The sequence below is a fragment of the Oryx dammah genome, unplaced genomic scaffold (assembly GCF_014754425.2).
Source record: "Oryx dammah isolate SB20612 unplaced genomic scaffold, SCBI_Odam_1.1 HiC_scaffold_16, whole genome shotgun sequence".
NCBI lineage: Eukaryota > Metazoa > Chordata > Mammalia > Artiodactyla > Bovidae > Oryx > Oryx dammah.
In genome coordinates, this window is record NW_024070200.1 from 5,676,675 (window position 1) to 5,695,171 (window position 18,497).

At 53.6% G+C, this 18,497-nt stretch overlaps 1 protein-coding gene across 2 annotated transcripts in view; it reads left to right on the forward strand.

Moving 5' to 3' along the window:
- BCL11B (BAF chromatin remodeling complex subunit BCL11B) overlaps positions 1-18,497 on the forward strand; it is a 97,045-nt gene that overhangs the window by 6,845 nt on the left and 71,703 nt on the right. The window contains exon 2 of one of the 2 annotated variants that reach the window (XM_040256967.1): positions 6,726-7,094. In XM_040256967.1, coding sequence (XP_040112901.1) covers positions 6,726-7,094 — 369 coding nt within the window. The remainder of the gene's footprint in view (positions 1-6,725; positions 7,095-18,497) is intronic. The other variant, XM_040256969.1, reaches the window with a different exon arrangement.

An 18,497-nucleotide genomic window follows, 5' to 3' on the forward strand; every position in this document is an offset into this window, starting at 1 on the left:
CTCTGTTTTACACAACTTTTTTATGACCCCCTTCGACTGAACTGCTGAAATGCAAATACACTTGAGAATGTTCTAACGAGTTCTATACTAAAACAGCAAGCAAAAATGACTCAGGAAAGTTGAGTGCCAGCGTTATTGTGATGAACGTGAGCCTCAGAAATGGATGCACTGCTGAGAATTAAAAAGCGGGGGGAATCAAGTTTAAATTTCTACCTTGGAAACGAGATGTTGGAAACAGTTTCCACTCTTGTTGTTTTGCTGTGAGCCTCAGAGCCTCGCCTCCAGTTAAAGGCTCTCAGTTCAGCATCCTGTGTGGACGGTCCTTTTCTTCTGTTTGGCACCTTTGAAAAGGCGCAGCATTAAAGAAAACAAATCTCTGCATTGGGCCTCGAAGAATGCTTTTATATGTTTTATTACGAGCTCTGTTGTGTCTGAAAATTTAAGGTGTTTGCAGGTTTATTGAATCTTCTGAATGTGTTTAGAAGGATTTCTATAGCAAAGCATTTTTCTTTAAAGAACTATCTGATTTCTCAAAACATAGGTCACTCCGTGCTTTGGTATCATGGGCTTGACTTTGTTCTCAGTCACCCTGTGGTAGTGAATGGGCTCTGTGAATACACCTGAGGGGTGCTTTCCTTGTTCGTGGGGTCTTTTCCCTCCTTTCGGATGTGTGAGACCCGGCCTCCGGAGCTCAGTTTGGGGGGATCTGGAGAGGCGGGTGCACTGAGGGAGGTGGGGAGTTTGGACTAAGTCTGTCGAGCAAGTTAGGGGAGTTTTCAGGGAGCTGATTTTAACATGCGTAAGTATCCTGAAACCAGGTGGAGGGGGGTGTTCTTCCTACCCTCAGAACCCCCCCACCTTTCCTGAAGAGTGCTGACTGGGTTCTTCCTGCGTCCCAACCATCTCCTCGGATCAGGAGTCCCCACTTCCCTGAAATGCAGGGGGTCTTCCGGCGATGGGCCCGGTCAGCCAGACCCCAGCTCATCTTCACGGACAGGGAAATCGACAGTACAGATGAGGTTGTGCCCCGACCTCCTTTCTGTCCAGATGTCAGAAATACGGAAGATTTCACTTTGAGGCGGGTGCTGCGTTTGGCGCGGAGCAGGCAGGGTCTGGTGGGGTTGGTGACGGGCCCCAGCCTGTGCCCTTCCCTCGAGTGTGAATGTGGCATGGGGCCTGGGCCCCCAGCGATGTGACACCTGGAGCAGGCTGGAGTCCTCCTCCTGCTCCTCCTGGGAGGACGGATGGTCCAGGAAGAGAGAGCCCAGATCTGTGGGACCTGCCTGGGACCAGCCCGGCTGCCCCTTCCCCGGGTCCAGCAGCAGCCCCAAGCCTTTCCTAGAGGCCAGATGGGGCTGGGTCCTAACCCTGTGTGGCCCCTTGAGGATGTTCAAAACACGTGCCTGGCTCAGCTGAGGCTCCTCTCTCTCCGACTCCTCTGCTGGCCCCGCGTGATTCCCTCCGAGCGGAGAACTTCATAAACCTCTTGTCGAGCCTTTAGGCGTCCTCTAGTCATAGATTATTTTCTTTGCCAGGAATTGATTCCTTCTCTCTCCCGTCTCCACCGCCCCCCCACCCCCGCCCGCAACGACTGTCATTTTTCTCTTGGATCCAATAAATTAAACGTTGATGGCGGTTCAGAAAGTGTGCTCCGTCGAGGGGTGCATTTCGGTGGCGTTTAGGGGTCTCGGCCCCTCCCTGGATGTTCACGGGGAGGAGAATGACAAATCCTTTCGCAGATGGTTGGTTTGGAGCTGGCTGGCGGAGGCTGTCTTCGTAGGAAGCAGGTGTAACGTGTCTTCCCGTCGGATGCGGCGCTCCAGCGCGTGGATGCTCAGCGTCTCTTGTAAACACGCGTACAAATAGGATGGCGGCAGTGACGTCGGTGGCACAGGATTTTGAGAGCCTGGCACCCCTCCCCCCACCTCCTTCCCCTACCCACCCCACCCCCCACCACCGAAACAGTAATTCTCCACGGGTTTCTCCTGGTCTGTGGCTTAGCCATTAAGGGACAAGATTTGGATCAACGCAGGGTTAAGGGGACGCAGGCCTGTGTGCTGTGTGTGCGGCAGGACACATGCTCTGGGCTCTGGGGACAGCAGGAGGCCAGCCCCTTGGTTGGAATTCCCTGAAGGGCAGGTGCAGGGGCAATTGTTCGAGGAGACCCAGGGCGGGCAGGGCCCTTGGAGCCAGCGTGTGATGGGGGTGGGGGTCCCTGGCCAGGTAAGGCCCGCTAAGCCTCTGCAGCTGCTGGGGGCGCCTGTGGGCTGCTTGGCCCTGTCGGTGTTAATGATGTCTTTCCATTTCTGTCTTCTGCCCAAATTCCTTCCCGGCCAGCCCGAGGCATGGGGGAACTGGTCTGAGGATCAAGTGTTTCCCCGTCCACTTAACAGGAATGTCCATTAGTATCTGTGAACCCTGATTTCATTGCTTCTAAGTGTATTTATGAGCTGGGAGGAGGCCTCGCCTTGCAAATGAAATGTGGTTTTGTTGTAAAAGAAAATGACAACAAACGTGTAACTGTGTGTGTGTGTAAATATATGTTTGTCCATGTGCTTTAGGATGTCACGTTTCAGAACCCACCCCAGCCAGGTATCTGCTGTTGGAACAAGTCATCAGCTGCACTCAGTCATTTTTCTTGCCGTTGAGTCAAATGTCGCAGCGATCCGTCGACTTTATTCGGCTCATGAGAGTGAGGGCAGCAGGGTTTTCCAGAGCTGCTGACTCTTGGGGGAGCTTTGCGTGAAAGCGGAAATCCTCTCCGAGGAAAGGACCTCATCTTTGCCTTCTTTTTTTTTTTTTTTTTTAAAGGCTGGAGTTTGTGGGACAAGGCAGCGGGAGGGGCTGGTTTGTAGGGTCTGGGAGTTTGAAAGGCTGTTTTGTGTATATGTGACTTTTCTCTTTCCTGGTGCTTTCTCATCTCTGGGTGGCAGTTTGGGCAACTCTGCCTGTCAGGCAGGGGCCTGGTCCTCTGAGCCTGTGTGGGGCAGTGGGTCTCCACCCGCGTCCACAGGACTGAGGAAGGAGGGTTTGTGGGGGGCAGGCCCCATTTCGCTGTGCCCTTCTCTGAGCCTGGGCAAGTGGTTCTTTCTCCTTTTATTTCTTCTGTGAGTGATCGGCTTCTAAGAAGGGACACAGGCGCGCGCGCGCACACACAAACACACACCCCCCCCCCCCACGCCCAGCTCAGTATCCGCCTGCAGAGGAAATGAAACCACAGCCCGCCTTTGGGGGTGTCTCCGAAGGCCTCAAGCATGAGATTCAGCAAGCTGTCTTGGTCCACCCGCTCTGACCTAAAAGCTTGACAGTTTGGGGGTTCGGGGTGACGTTGCTTCTTTCCTGGGAAGCGCCTCCCACAGCAGCCATAGCCCAGGGCTCCACGCCCCGAGGGGGTGGGGTGGGGTGGGGTGGGCAGAGGAAACCCGGATCCTTGAAGTTGGGCGAACACCCCCTGTCATCTCCAGGAGTTTTACTTTTAGCACTGCACGTGGCGGGGGAAGGACGTGTTTTTGTTTCTTTTCCTCCTGGGCGCCTTTGCAGGAGGCAGAGGGCTGGACCCGGGGTCTGGGGACCCGAGTTCAGAGCTGTCTTCCAGATGGGACTCCAGCGGGGCCTGGCTGCCCAGGCTGGCTGGGTGCAAGAGGGCTGGAGGCAGAACTCAGACCTGCAGCCCAGTCAACGGCTTCGGATACTTTCAAACTCAATTACTGGGGCTCACGAGGCTTGCAGCAGGAGGAAAGTGAAAAGACAGAGACTGCCAAATAAAGGAAGGAATACCAGATGTTACCAAAACAAAAAAAAAAAAAAAAGGAGGAAAAAGAAAAAGTGTTGGTACAGAGTCCCTTAGCAAAAGATGGCGAGGAGAAGGATGAATACCTATGAACAGGCCTGCGTGACCTTTGCTCATTTTTAAATTAGCCTGTTTCTTTTGCAAGAGAAAAGAAGTTTGAGATTATGTAGCTTAAAATCCCCCAGCAGAGAGGAACTATTCAGGCTTCTTCTCAAAATTCCCACCGGGGAGAACGGACTGACAGACTCAGCTGAAAAAGTTTAATGAAACGCAAAACCAAGACAGGGGAAGCCAAGATGAAATTAGATGACAGAAAACATCTCCCTGTCCACAGAAAGGATGATCAGGTTGGGGTTCGGATGGATGAAATATTGTCTTTGTTTATTTTTTATAAAATGCCCTTACAGATGCTGCTGAGTGCCAGGTCTGCTCAGGAGGACCAGGTACCTCCATTCTTTCTACCACAGAAGTCACCCCTGTTTGATTTGAATTCTCGATTTCATTTTGTCCTTTTTTTTTTTTTTTTGCTTTTTCAGCTCATTTCCTTTGTGCCTCTCTTCCTTTCTCTCTCTCTCTTTTTTTTTTTAACAAAACAGTATTTTGACATCCTCCTCCCATTTATTAAGAGTTCCTTCTCTAGCAATGGTGCACAATACATCCTTATATTTCTAAAGAACTGTTTTCACAGCTCTTCTCCTTTGGCTCTGAAATTATGTATATGTAATTGGTAATTAAAGGTGCGAGCTTTTCAATATAAACAGTATTGCTCAATGTTAGATCATTAAAGGGAAAAGAGGCACCGAATAATTACCTTTAACATTCTGACAAACCGTGCACGGGGAACCCGGTACCCCTAGAAACACTGTTCGGCGTGAGGGTTGTGATTACATTTTAACCATAGCAAAGCATCTTTTCATAAAATAAATTGGTAAATTAATTATGTAGCATTGTCTTCCAACTCCTTTTTAAGTAAACTCTGGTTTCTTTTTAAAGTGTAATTAATGGTTTCTGGGGCTGCCTTTGTGCACACTGGTTTTTCTTACCTTCTAGGTTCTTTCTTTTTTTTTTTTGTTAGAGGTATGCAGACAAGAGATTTCGGATTTCTTCATCTGCGGGGTGTTTTTGGGCGGCCGCATCGCCAGTGCATTTCTACATGTAATTCATCGAGGGCTCCGTCTGCTTTTCTGGAAGCACGGGCGGGATCTCAGATTGTCACTTCCCTTCTCCGCAACACCTGGGCGCCTACCCCTGCGTGCAGAGTTCACGTGTGTTCCATGTCCTGTGCTGTCTGCTGGGTCTTCCACACGGACTCTCACAGGCCCTGAAGAAGCTTGTGCTCAGAACACACAGAGCCGTGATTTATAATGTAGGATGGAAGATGCCACAGGATTTTTTCCTTAAATTATCTGTTCTTTGGCTCTGGCCTGTCAATAACTTCACTGCCACGGAATGTGTTTTCCTCCAGTCTGTTTCTTCCCTCTGTTCTTCTGTGGTTTTCATCATCCTTTCTTAAATGCCACACAACTTAAACCGTACCTGCCTCCTCGGGTTTCAGACCCCTGGCTGCCCCCTGGCTTCTCAGAAGACCCCACCACTGGCTCTGTCTACACGGCCATTGACATTTGCTCTTGACAAATTTCACCTCGAGTTTGCTCAGTCCCTGAGCGTGGATGCAACCTCACTGTCCAGTTGCCTTATTTATGACCCGTTGGTTGGCCGTGTCTCCCGGGTTTTCCTGAGGGGGTTGCTGCTTTTTGAGGCGTTAGCTTCAGAATATGTGGTTCCCTTGCCCCCTACAAAACAAAAATGAAAGGAGGTAGGTAGATCGGCGGCTAAAGAAATACGAAAACATACAGCCCATTGCAAGCAAGTGTGGTTTGTCATCTGCCAAGAAATGCTTTTGGAGTCTAAAGAGTTTTTTTTTCTTTCTTTTCTTTTTACTGGGAGTGAAATAAAAACCGACCAACAAAAAAGGACAGTAGGGAGTTGGTGAATGTCGGCAAAATCTACAAAACGATGGAAGTCTGACCAGAAGCAGAGTGTTTGGCAGGGAAGCCAGCTGCCTCGTTCAGCTGACTAGCCGCGTCTCTTCCCTGTTTTTTTTTTTTTTTTTTCCCTTCGATATTTCTTTCTGAACCAATGCTCACTTGTTGCTTTCTGAGCCCGGGTCCTTTCTTTCTCTTGGAAAGACCAGCCCCGGGACACCCGTCTGGGTTTCTGTTTTCCTGTCTGGTGTGTAGCCAGGTCTCAGGTAGAGGAATGCAAGCAGGGGCGCTCGTGAATGGGGAGGACCTGAATGAAAGGTGGGAGGGAAGAGGGGTGTGCGACTCCCGCCAGAGCAGGGAGAAACAGCTCTGGCTCACTGTTCTAAGCCTTGGCTGCCCATCGGAATCACCTGAGAGCCTTAAAAAAAAAAAAATAAAAGACAGCCTGAAGCTTGACTCCCAGTGTCATTGGTCTGGGGTACTGCCTGGGTGCCTGGGGGTTTTCAAAGGTCCCAGGTGGTTCTGAGATGTTGCAGAGTTTTCGAGATGCCTCTCCATCATGCTGCCACACCAGGCTGGGGATGGTCTAGCCCCTGGTGGAACCAGGATGTGTGTGGATGTGCAGGTGGTCATGTGTGTGTCCGTATGCGGAACTGAAGGGAAATTGGCAGGACATAAACTAGAAAGCCGTAAGATCCGCACTGCTTAAGGGGCAACCTTTGGGAGCTGCAAGGGCTGCGCCCAGAGCCTCAGTTTGCCCATATGTGGCACGCAGGATGGCAAACCCCTTACCTCCAGGAGTCTTGGGTGGGGAACGTGGTGAGCCTTCGCATCCCACAGCGGAGGGGCCTGGCTCTCAGTGGGGAAGGGTTGGAATGAATGATGGGTCTTGTGACTCCTTAAGCCCATCTTGTCTTCTCTGCCCCTCCCCTTGTGCTTTCTCTCTCCAGCAGAGCCTGAGCATGTGGAGGCCGCCATCCTCGAGGAAGACGAGGGTCTGGAGATAGAGGAGCCCGGCAGCCTGGGGCTGATGGTGGGTGGCCCCGACCCTGACCTGCTCACCTGTGGACAGTGTCAGATGAACTTCCCCCTGGGAGACATCCTGGTTTTTATAGAGCACAAGAAGAAGCAGTGTGGCGGCAGTCTGGGGGCCTGCTATGACAAAGGCCTGGACAAGGGCAGCCCTCCGCCCTCCTCGCGCTCTGAGCTCAGGAAAGTGTCTGAGCCGGTGGAGATCGGGATCCAGGTGACCCCCGATGAGGATGACCACCTGCTGTCACCCACGAAAGGCGTCTGCCCCAAACAGGAGAACCTCGCAGGTATGGAACGTTGCCCTCGCCCGGCCGCTGCAGAAGCCACCCCACCCTTCGGGTCCCAGGCCCGCCCTCGCCCCTCGCTGTGCCGGGGGCGGGGGTGGCTCACCCTCTGTCTGAGGGTGGCGGTGCTGGGAGGGCCCGAGGGGCTACCAGGATGGGCTCGCCCTTGCCTAGGGGCTACCATCTGGGTGACCCTCACGGGGAGACAGACCTGGGGCTCGGAGAGGACCAGAGGGCTGAGGGTTACTTTGCTTTTGGCAACAGACTCTGTGGTGGGGGTCTCATCCAAAGCTGGCTGGGAGGGCAGGATGGTCCTTGGGAAGGCTAGCTGGCCTTGACTTTGCTGGTGTTCTTGGCTTAGTCTTTGGCTTTGGAGCCTGACCGTATCGCGTTGGAATCTCTTTTTCACATCTTGGACAAAGTCAGTTTCCCCATCTGTGAAATGGAGCGAATGAGACCTATCTGTTGGGGGTTGTTGTGAGGCTTGATGAGATACTGCGTGTGGGCAGGGCCTGCTGGGGGCCCTCGTTTTTCTCATCCACTCTCTGGCCTCGGTTTCCCATCTGTCTAAAGAGGCCCCTTCTGATGTTGCCTGGTGCTAGAAGTGGGCCCAGGGAGGGGCTTGTGGGAACCTGGCTGGAGCCGGTGCTCCTTGAGGGAGGTTGGCCATCACCTCTGGCACGCTCACCTGGTGGACCCTGGACGGCTGGCTTTGATCACCTGAAGAAGAGGTGCAGGGGCTGGCGTCCTCAGGCAGGCCTGGGGAGTTGGCCTCAAGTTCTGTTTTGGTCAAGGCCACGGCACGCCAGGGCCTCCTTCAGGGAGCCCGTGCCCGTGCAGCCCAGAGTGGTGGCTTCTGGTTTGTCCTACTGAGCTCAGGGCCCAGGTTGGCCCGGGTTTCCTAGAAGCAGCAGGACCCTATTGGAGCGTGTGCAGGACTCGGGTCCTGCCAGGAGACTTCGGACGAGCTCCTTCGGGGGTCCGAGCCTCAGTTTCTCCTGGTGTCACCAGGAGGAACAGTCCTGGTAGGCCGAGTGGGTAGGTTCAAAGAGCAGGAGCTCCGTAAATGCTTTGCCAGTGTGGCTTTCCTCCTGGGGGTACTTTCTGGCACTGTAGCGTGCAAGCAGTTGGCTGGCTGAGAAGATTGTATCCATCTCCACTACGTCTGGGTCATGGAAACCAGCGGAGGTGCTGGGCGGACGGAGGCTTTGGGTGCTACTTGGGGTGGGCGGGCGAACCTGGTGGAACCAGGACATTCTGCTCCCATGGGTGGGACAGATGAGTGTGGCCAGGAGACCCCCCAGCCCCACCCTGCCGTCACCCAGGAGGCAGTTAGTCAGGTGACGCAGCAAGGCCAGCTGCTCTGGGGCAGCCACCGGGCAACTCTGTGACCCTAAGCCTCCCTTTGCCCATCTGTACAGTGGGGTTAATGAACTCTGTCTCTGGCCTGCAGTGGAGTGCTGAGTCCTGCAGGCATGGGCTGGGCCCTGGGGAGACCCTGTGCAACCAGACTGGCCTGTGGGGCTGGCCTTCTGGCGGGCGTCCTAGCGTGAAATCTCCCACACTCTCAACTTGCCCAGGGCGTTGAGAAAAGTGTCTGACGTGTTCAGGCCAAAGTCCCGTCTGCCTCGGTTTCTCAGAGCGCCAAGCAGGTCTGAGTGATTCCACCTTCCTTAGGGCCGGAGCCCTGACGCGAGGAAGGTGTTGGGCCCCTTGTGTCGTGTTTCTTTCCTTTGTCCGACGCTGAGAGACAGTTTTCACCAGTGGCACAGACACTTGGCATCAGCTCACACAGACCTTTCGGGAGTGGCTTCTGCCTACGAGAGGGGTCCCATTCACGGTTCAATGGGAAGGCTTTCTGCTTTCGCCAGGGCCCATCCAAATCCTCATTTCACAGAGAAGGTATTTTCCAATGAGAGGCTGCAGATCGTTGTGGGTAGGTTTGTTTAAGAAAGCAACTAAATATGATTTCATAAAAGGCAAAGTTAATCTCCGAGGCGGCTTTGTCCTCAACCCCCACACCCCCCGGCGCCCTCTGCCCCCCTCCTTTTTTCGAGGTTGTAATACTGCGGTGGCCTACAGTATTTTTATTCTGTGTGTGACGAAAGATATTCTTGGCCTTTTCTGTTCAGCAACAGGACGAAAGGATTTCTTCATTCTCGAAAAAATATGTAAAATAATCCCTTAGAAGTCTAAGGAGATATGTTTGTTCAAAGCATTTAAAATGTTATTTTAATCAAAGGCACGAGACAGTCTCCGTGCTGTGTCAGCTAAAGACGACCATTCCGTTTTAACAGCCCGTCATGATTTTTCCTTCCCAGGCTCCTTTTTTGCCTTTTCCCCTCCCTACTTTGACACCAACTTTTTCCTTCTTCCTCTTCTTCTTTTTTTTTTTTAAATTTAATAAAAAGGAAAGATTAAAGAATAAAAACTTCAGTAGCTCAAATGTTTAAAGTCATTTAATATGGTGGGAGCATTAATTATTTTAGCTTAATTGAATTCTGAGGACTGCAGTAGTTGCATTTTTGTAGACAAGCCCTGTTTATTATTTCTCTGTGTAGATTAACAGTAAAAGGAAACACAGATAACTTTTAGTTATTTATTGTAAAATAAATGTGTCAATTCATGTGTAAAGCAAGCTGCTCAAAGATAATTGAGTCTTTATATTTTAAGAGGGGGACTAGGAATTCCAGGCGCTTCTCTGCCTGGGCTTCCGGAAATCTACCCAGCTGTTGCCCCAGCCCCGGGCACTGCTGGCCTTGCCCAGGCCTTTCCTGTCCCTGCTTTCTGGCCATGGTTGGGAGGGGATGCTCCAGCCTGCCCATGCACCCCTGTCGTCCCTGGAGCTGGTCCTGGTCGGTAGCTGGTGTGGGTGGTGCTGATTCCTAGGACTTGGCCTCTGGCTTGGTGGTCTGAGGCGGGGCGCCCACGTGGCTGTGAGGGTCCTGCTTTTCCTGGAGCCCACAGTCTGAGCGTGGTCTAGACAGGCAGGTCCCAACTGTCTTTTTCCAGGTGCTTCTAGAGGCTGGGCTCCAGAGATGGGCTGGGCAGGGCTGGTCTGTAAATATGTGGGGGGTCCCTTCCACTGTTAGGGGCTTCCCCAGTGGTTCAGTAGTTAAGAATCCACCTGCCAGTACACGCGATGCAGGAGACATGGGTTCGATCCCTGGATTGGAAAGATCCCTTGTGGGAGGGGGCATGGCAGCCCACTCCAGTATTCTTGCCTGGAGAATCCCATGGACAGAGGAGCCTGGCGGGCTGCGGTCCACTGGGTTGCAAAGAAGTTACTGAGCCATGCGTGCACTTCCACTATTAAGGACATGCCCAGGGTGAGAACTGAGCTAGAATTCTGTGGGTCATTACCCCAGAGTGGCACTCGTCCCTTGGGATGGGATTCTGGAGATGGGTATAAAGAGATTAGTTAACTACTTTTTTATTTATTTTTTTAATGATAGAGGAGTAGGAGAGTGGAGAGAGGATGTTTCTGAAGCCTTGTCTCCTAGGGCTGTGGCCCCCAACCTTTCTGGCCTCAGGGACTGATTTCGTGGAAGACAGTGTTTCCACTGACCAGGGTGGGGTGGGGGTGGTTTGGGGATGACTCAGGCACATTGCATTTCTTGTGCACTTTACTGCTATCATTGTTACATCCGCTCCACCTCAGATCATCAGGCATTAGATTCTGGAGGTTGGGGACCCCGGTCCCATTGCGTTCATTCATTCATTCAACTAGAACCTCCTGCCCTTCCCCGACCCTGGACATCCCCACTGGAAAGAGCCCCCATGGGGCAGGAGCATGGTGGGAGGTGGCCATGTGGGGACATGGCCAGGGTGTGAGCTGCCTTGCCATTGATGTGTATGGTCGAGTTCCGGGGTGCTGCTTTTTGACGGTGTGCTGGGGCTGGAGGAGGTCCCTCGAGCTTCTGTCCAAGGCCCCCCTGCAGATGGAGGACTGGTGCTGGCCAGAGGTAGGGGCTTTGGCTGGAGATCTGACCCAGGGGCAGGCATCTGATACATGTCTACCTGTATAGGAGTTCTTCCTGTTTCTTAAGGTCCCTTCCCGCCACATCCTCCCTGCCTCTGAGGAGGGTTCTGATGGAGCTCGGGGACCCATCCATCGAGGGCAGCAGGAGTACTGAACCCTGGGAGGAGAGATGAGCAGGGTCCAGGCTTTGCCAAGAGCGTGAGTCTCTGAGCTCTTCTCTGGGATGGGCGTCTCAAGGAAGGGTGTGGCGGAGTGCAGTTAGGGGTGTCTGGGTTTGCCATCCACACTGGGGAGCCCAAGTCTGCGCCCACCCTGCTTTCTGCCGGCCACTTGCAGTGTGACATGCCCTTCTGAGCTGCAGGGTCCTCATCTACCTAACGATAATTGTGATGCTTAGAAAGGACGTGTGCGTGGCGTGCATGCTGCGGATACGAGTGGGCGCCTCCTCCTTCAGAGATGCTCTGCTGTCTCTCTCTGGCTCCATCATCACCCGGTGTTAGAATGGTGACCATTGGTTTCCCTGGGATCTGGGAGAAATTTCCATTGGGTTCTGAGGCTGCCCGTCAGAAACAACCTCAGGACGACAGTCGCGTGTCCCGTCTGGTGTGTGGCCCCTCCTTTCCCGTCTCCGGTCACATTACTGTCATCTGGTCACAACTCGAGGGCAGGTCGCCCAGGAGGAGGGGTCTGGAGGGTTGAAGGAACGAGTTGCTCTGGTGCTGGTAGCCCAGGGTGGGATTTCCGAGCCCACCCAGGCAAGTTGCTTCACTTTTCTAGATCCCGGTTTCCTGTCTGCACCTGCTTTTTTGGCTTCATGCTCAGAATTCAATGAGATGAGAGTGTCAAGCACCCACCCGGCACAGGGTCTGGGCTCAGATAGACCCCTGAGAAATGGAAGCATCTGGAAAGCTTTGAAAAGAGCGCGGACCCCGCTTGGCGATGTGAGATGCTTGCCTTTCAGAGTCAGTGTCCTGAAAACTTTTATTGGATGTCTCTCGGCCATTCCCTCCAGATTCCGCCTTAGAATTCCCATTGTATAGCCCCTGATCACAGGTATTTCATTTTGGCGTGTTATCACCCCTTCCACAACCAAATGAAGCTATCAAGGGAGGAATGAGCCATCAGCTGTCAGCCATAGGTTGGCCTTTTCTTTGCTCCTTCCCCCAAACGCCAAATGTCAGCTTTCTGGAGAAATGCAGGAGACAGGCAGCAGGCGACAGGCCCCGTGGGCTGGAGGCGGCGGCAGGTCCGTGCCGTGATGGCTCCACCTGGTTCCTTGATCAGGAACCGGGAAGGGCTGGAGATGCTCCTGGGGGTGGAGGGCAGGGTTCACGTGGCGGGCAGGGCATACACCAGGGCTTCAGTTTGGGGTCCCAGCGATAAAATGCATTGCTGCTGCTGCTGCTGCTGCTGCTGCTGCTAAGTCGCCTCAGTCGTGTGCGACTCCGTGCGACCCCATAGACGGCAGCCCACCGGGTTCTGCTGTCCCTGGGATTCTCCAGGCAAGAACACTGGAGTGGATTGCCATTTCCTTCTTGCAGAAAAGGGCTTCTGCTCAGCCAGGGGATTTACACTGCTTCTCGGAAAACATTCGTTTCAGACTGTAAAAAATAAATAAAATAAGTGTGAGAAAAGAATATTAGCTTGGCCAGTGGGAGAAACTAAATAACTTGCTCATGCTGGAAACTGGAGATAAACGCCACTTGCAGGTTGTCTTAAAAAAAACCCTGCATTTGATATATTTAGAGTTGTTATTTTCCCTTCAAATTAAGATTAGTTAAATCCATGTGTGTTGTGGCATGGATTATATTTTTTTATTATTAAATCGTGACAGCTAATTATTAGTTCTGTCTGCACCAAGGGGTTGTGGACTGTTCTGTCTGAGGGACATGGCCCTAGTTTCTGGCGGGGGTAAGCTGGGCATTGCAGGACTGACCTCAGAGCTTGGGCAGGGCTGGTGGGTGGTGGGTAAGAGGAGACCAACCTGGTCACCCACTGAGCTAGGTGCTTTTCTTGGGTTGAAATCTCATCTTGAAACAGATACTATTAACCCCACTCTGAAATAGATGTTTCTAATCCCACTTTGAGTTGGGGCTCAGAGAGGTTAAGGGCTTGCCCGAGGTCGCACAGCAAAGTGGAATCAGACTTGGGTCTGCCTGGCTTCTTCATACAGCACAGAGTATGGAGGCTTTTAGGGAGAGGGATTCTGATTTGCTTGGCTGGTGGAGCCACTGACGGCAGGCACTATCTCCAGACCCCATTCAAGGTGGTCTTTGAAGCCTGTCCCAGGTGTGACCCTTGGAAACACTGCCAGGAAAACTGGGGCCTCCAGAAACCTTGATGCAGTCCTAGGCGTGCTCATACAGTTGCCCACACTGGAGAGACAGGTGGCAGAAGAGCAATAACACAAAAGCAATAATTCAGATGAACCAGGGCTAGAACTGGTATTTTGCCAGTGACTTGTTGTAGGACCTTCAGCTAAGTGTCCACCTCTCCAAATCTCAGTTTCCTGTAAAATGGAGTTAACCTTTCTTATTGGTCAGGCTTGTTCTAAGGTGTGGTTTAAACAATGTATGTGTATACTGGCTTCCCAAGTGGCTCAGTAGTTACAAATCTGCCTGCAGTGCAGGAGACGCAGGTTGGATCCCTGGGTCAGGAAGTTCCTTTGGAGAAGGAAATGGCACCCCACTCCAGTATTCCTGCTTGGAGAATCCCATGGACAGAGGAGCCTGGCAGGCTACAGTCCATGGGTTTGCAGAGTCGGACGTGACTGAGGACACACCCACACACACAGGCACACACACACACACCTGTTACTAGGTCCCTGTGCGTTTGTAACTGTTAAATAGTAGTCGCCAGTGGAGTGAGCGGGGTTCCGGCCTGAGCCGGAAGGATCTCTGCCTTTGCCCATCCTCGCCTGTTTAGAGACCTGTCTGAGCTTGCGTACTTGGTTGTTGGCAGGGCTCTGGCCACACCAGGCTGCCCAGCCCTGCAGCTCAAGGCAAGCCATTTCCTCTCTTGGAGTCTTGGTTTCTTCTCCTGTAAACAGGGAAGGGCAGTCTCAGGGAGGCGAGGGACAGCAGGTAACCTTTGTACTCTGTTCACACCATGGCAAAGAGTGTCAGTAAGCTCCGCAATATGCCTGTAGCACTGCGTTGTAGCTGGAAGTTGTATTGAACTAAGATGGAGACGCAAAATACCGATCAGTAAAAGGGTCAGTTCCTCCCCCTTTTAGGTTAGGGACCTTACGATCTGATTTATATGGATGGATCCATACTTCCAGCAGGAGTGCAGAAAAGGGGAAGGAAAGTAAAGGAAGAGAGCGAGAAAAAGGCACTGGGCTCTCAAGAAGAGAACCTAACCAACATTCAGCCTCAATTATTATTATTATTAGGGTTTTTATTTGACAATAAATAGTTAGCAGTTGACTTAAGTTTTTTATTAGCCTTTTGACAGCTCCCCCCCATCCCCTAATTTTCATGGCTGACTAATGCATAACCAGCAGCTCCAGAATCTCTCAGGAGTGGGCTAAGACAGCTCCATAAATAAGGCAGCCTGGCTGTCACCCTGTGCCCTTGGATTCCTCTTTCACCGAGGAGACAAAAAGATCTGAGTTTTTCGTATTTGGGTTTTTAATTTAACATGTCTTCATTAGAGCTTACAACGTGCCAGTCACGGTTTGAAGGGCTTTACACATGCTCACTGATGTAATCCTCCCAGCAGCCTCACTGTGCAGAAGAGGAAGCTGGAGCACAGAGACGTGAAGTCACTGGCCCAGTCACACAGCCAGTGAGCGGGGCCCGGATGTGGACTCTGGCTGCCCAGGGCCACACAGCCAGTGAGCGGGGCCCGGGTGTGGACTCTGGCTGCCCAGGGCCACACAGCCAGTGAGCGGGGCCCGGGTGTGGACTCTGGCAGTCATGTTCTTTCCTGTGGTGAAGCCCGTGCTGCCCGTGGTCATATTTCACCCCGCGTTCCCATCTACCGTCTCCGCCCCACTAGGGCGGTAAATCAGATACTACTTTCATTTTGTAGATGAGGAAACCGAGTCACAGCGAGGGTGGGCGCCTTGCTCAGCCACCCTGTGCTATGCTGAGTTGGAGGGTGAGGGACGATGCCTGCCTAAGCTACCCGTGTCCTGTGAGTCAGCGGCACGGTCGTGTCTAGAAACCAGGCTCCTGACTTCCAGCCAGCAAGTGACCTTCCCAGGGTGGCACGGGGGTCCTCACCCGGTCATCTCCAGGGAGCCCAGGCACCCGGGGCTCCTGTGGGTCTTTGTGGCTGGCAGGGCCCCTTCTGCTCCCTGTTTCCCAAGGGTGCAGCTCCGTGAGGGAACCCAGGGTGCAGTGTGGGGCTCACCCCACTGCTGTCCTATGCCTGTCCGTGGATTGCTTGTGCCTTCTGCCGTCTGCACGAAAGCCATCTTATTAGGAGCTGACCTCCAGGGTCAGGATTGGGTTAGCAACAGGCCTGTGGGCTTATTGCATGAAGCCTGGGGAGAGGCAGGCCCCTGCATGCTGTGTGACCTTGAGCAGACCCTCCCAGTCTCTGGGCCTGAGCTTCCTTAGTGGAAAAGGAGTGACCAGCGGTTTCTAACAGGTGCAAGAGCCTGTGCAGGTGAGGGGCGGACTCCAGCTTCCCACCTAAATTCCCTTCCCTTTTTTTTTTTTTTTTCTAAAAGAAGCCTACAAGTTTAATGTTGTTGAATAAAGAAAATTCATTCCAGGACTTTCCTCATTTGTTACATAGTGGGCTTAGGACGTAAGTTTTCTTTGAAGAGATTGGTGACTGAAAATGATAAGTATTACATTACAGGATCCACGGGGTCTCTTTCTGCGCTGTGACGATTCTTCTGGGAGGATTTGGTCCTGCCCTGTGACAGTCATCGAGTTTAGACTCTGGGTCCCTCGAGTGACCTGGCCCCTTCTGGGCACTGTCCCTCATCCTGTAGATGGGGGCTGGTGGTGTGGTTGTTAAGAGGACCTCTCCTTCCCCAAGTGTATAAACCTCAGTCCCCACAAAATATGGACCCACCCTGGCCCAGGCACTGCTAGGAGGCAACCAGTGACCTAAGCGGGCAGGAGTGTCAGCTTTGCTGGAATTGAGCCCAGGGAGGTGCTTCAGATGGCACGGTGGATCAGGACTTGGGGGTGGGGGAGGCCTTTTTGGAGAATGTAACATTTTGTGGCAGCGTGCAAGATCCTGGTTGTGGACCAGGGGTCTAACCCACACCCCCTGCCTTGGAAGCACAGAGTCCTAACTGCCAGGGATGTCTCAAGGCTTTGCTTTATTTTGTTTTTAAGTGGGTTTCCTTAGGGTCCTCTTCATCTGCTGGTTTTGATCTGGAGGCCTCCTCCCCCCGCCCTTAGGGGGAGGGGGCCGTCCCCAGGAAGGAGGAGTCTGTGGGGAGGCTGGGTCATGTGGGAGGAGGAGGCCTGGGGAGGAGAGGTGGGACCTTGTGAATGAGAGACCCCTCTGGGAGAGGGGTTGCTGGTTGCTGCTCAGACAGCATGGAAACTGGGATTCCCAGGCTCCTTGGGGTGGAAAAATAGCAACGCAAGGGTCTTTGGTTGGAGGTGAGAAGTCAGAATCCTTCCTTCCTGGTGGAGAGGAGAGGGCAGTTACTTGGATGTGACTTCCAAAGCGGGTGGACCCCCCAGCCTGCGACAGCCAGCTCGTTTTCTAAGTCAAGGCACTGTTTGGTCAGGGCTGCTGACCCTTGGGCAGCTTCCATGGCCTTCATGTTGCCAGTGTGGACACAGCCTTAGGTGTAGGCAGGTGAGTCCAGACTCAAAGGTGTAAACAGGTCCTTGCCCACCCACGATGAACCTGCACGTGCAGAGACCCGCAGTGTGTCAGCCCCAGTGTCTGAGCTGAGATGGTGCGTGGGGGCGTACGTCTGTCTAACCCAGCCGTGTCCAGAAAACATGCTTGTCACCCCCGACACCAGGTACCAAAGGGATCCAGGAAAGTAGCAGAGAAAGCATTGGCTTTATTTCGAAAAATAAAGGGACCAGGGATCTTACCCGCATCCCTTGCGTTGGAAGCAGGTAGCTGGCCTGCTTTTTTTGGTACCTGGTCCTCTGGGTTTTTTGGGCCAGAAAATGGCATCTGGAGCGACCCCCCTCCCCGCCCCTCCCTCCCAACCAGCAGGGTTCTAGAGGTCCTCCCCTGGGGCTGGAGGTCAGGGACTGCCTGTCCTGGGTTTAATATGACCACAGTCATCTAGGGGCCTTCCTGTCCCTAAAGAAGAAGCAGGACAAACCTTTGATGGCCCCCTCCCACCCAAGAGACTGGCTGAAAAAGTTGAGGCTGCTAGACCCCACAAAACCAAGTTCTCCAAGGGAGCCAGTGGAGTCTTTCCTCCTCCCACCCGGAGTTCAAAGCCAGCCAATTAAGAAACCTAAACAGTGTGGTCTTCTCCCGGCATCGCTGACATCACTGGCTTGTAAAACTTTCCCTGCAGAAGGAGGCGAGGCGAGGCGACTTGATTCCCCGGGGAAAAAGAAGTATGTAATTTTCCTGACCTGGCCTTTGCTTGAGATCTGGAAGGGGAGAAGAGACGCAAATGGGGCCTAAGACACAAACAAGGTCCGCGCTCTGGCGTCGGGGTCGTGCCGCCCGCGGCTCCGCGGTCCTAGACGCGGAAAGCAGCCTTCCTGTGCGGGCGGTGCCTGGCTCCCCGGGTCGGGCGAGGCTGCCCCCGCGCTTTGGGGCCGGGGTCGCTGGTGGGGCCTGGGTCGTCGGCCTTTTAGCAGAGACGGTGGGAAGATAGACATCTTAACTCCGCCCAACTCTTTCCCGTTCTCCTAAAACCGGGCGCCACCTGCCCTACCACGAATGCAACTGTCCATGTGTCCGGACGGTTGGCACATGTAAGACTCCTCTGGCCGCGCCCCCCGCCCCCCGTCCCCCCAGGATCTCCAATGACTCCCCCACCCCTCCCCCGACGGCGCCCACCACCTGCAAATCATCCGCTCCCTCCGTGGGAGGGGGCGGGGACAGCAGTTGAGGCCCCGCCCCCCGGGGGCCCCTCCAAGGTGGGGGTCTCTTAGTCCCTCTTACTAGTCAAGACCAGGCACACAATAGCCTTTTCCGTGGCGGATAACGCCGACCTCCAGCGGGGGCGCAGGGCTCCACCCGACCCCGTACGGGAAAAGGGTGGACACTCTGGCAACTTCTTGATGGCTCCAGGGCCTCCCCTGAAGCCGATGCCCCTCTCCTGATCGGGCATGCCGAGGCTCCGCTCGAGGGTCTTTGGGCACGTCTGGGCCCCGCTGGGGGCAGCTGGGCTGCCCGACTCTCCCGCGGCCACTCCGGCCTGCGCCCCGGGCGCGCGGGCTGTGCGACCATCAGCCATTCCTTCCTGCCCTCCAGGTCCCGGGCCGCGGCGGCGCGCGTAGACTGTGTCTTCCAGGGGCGGG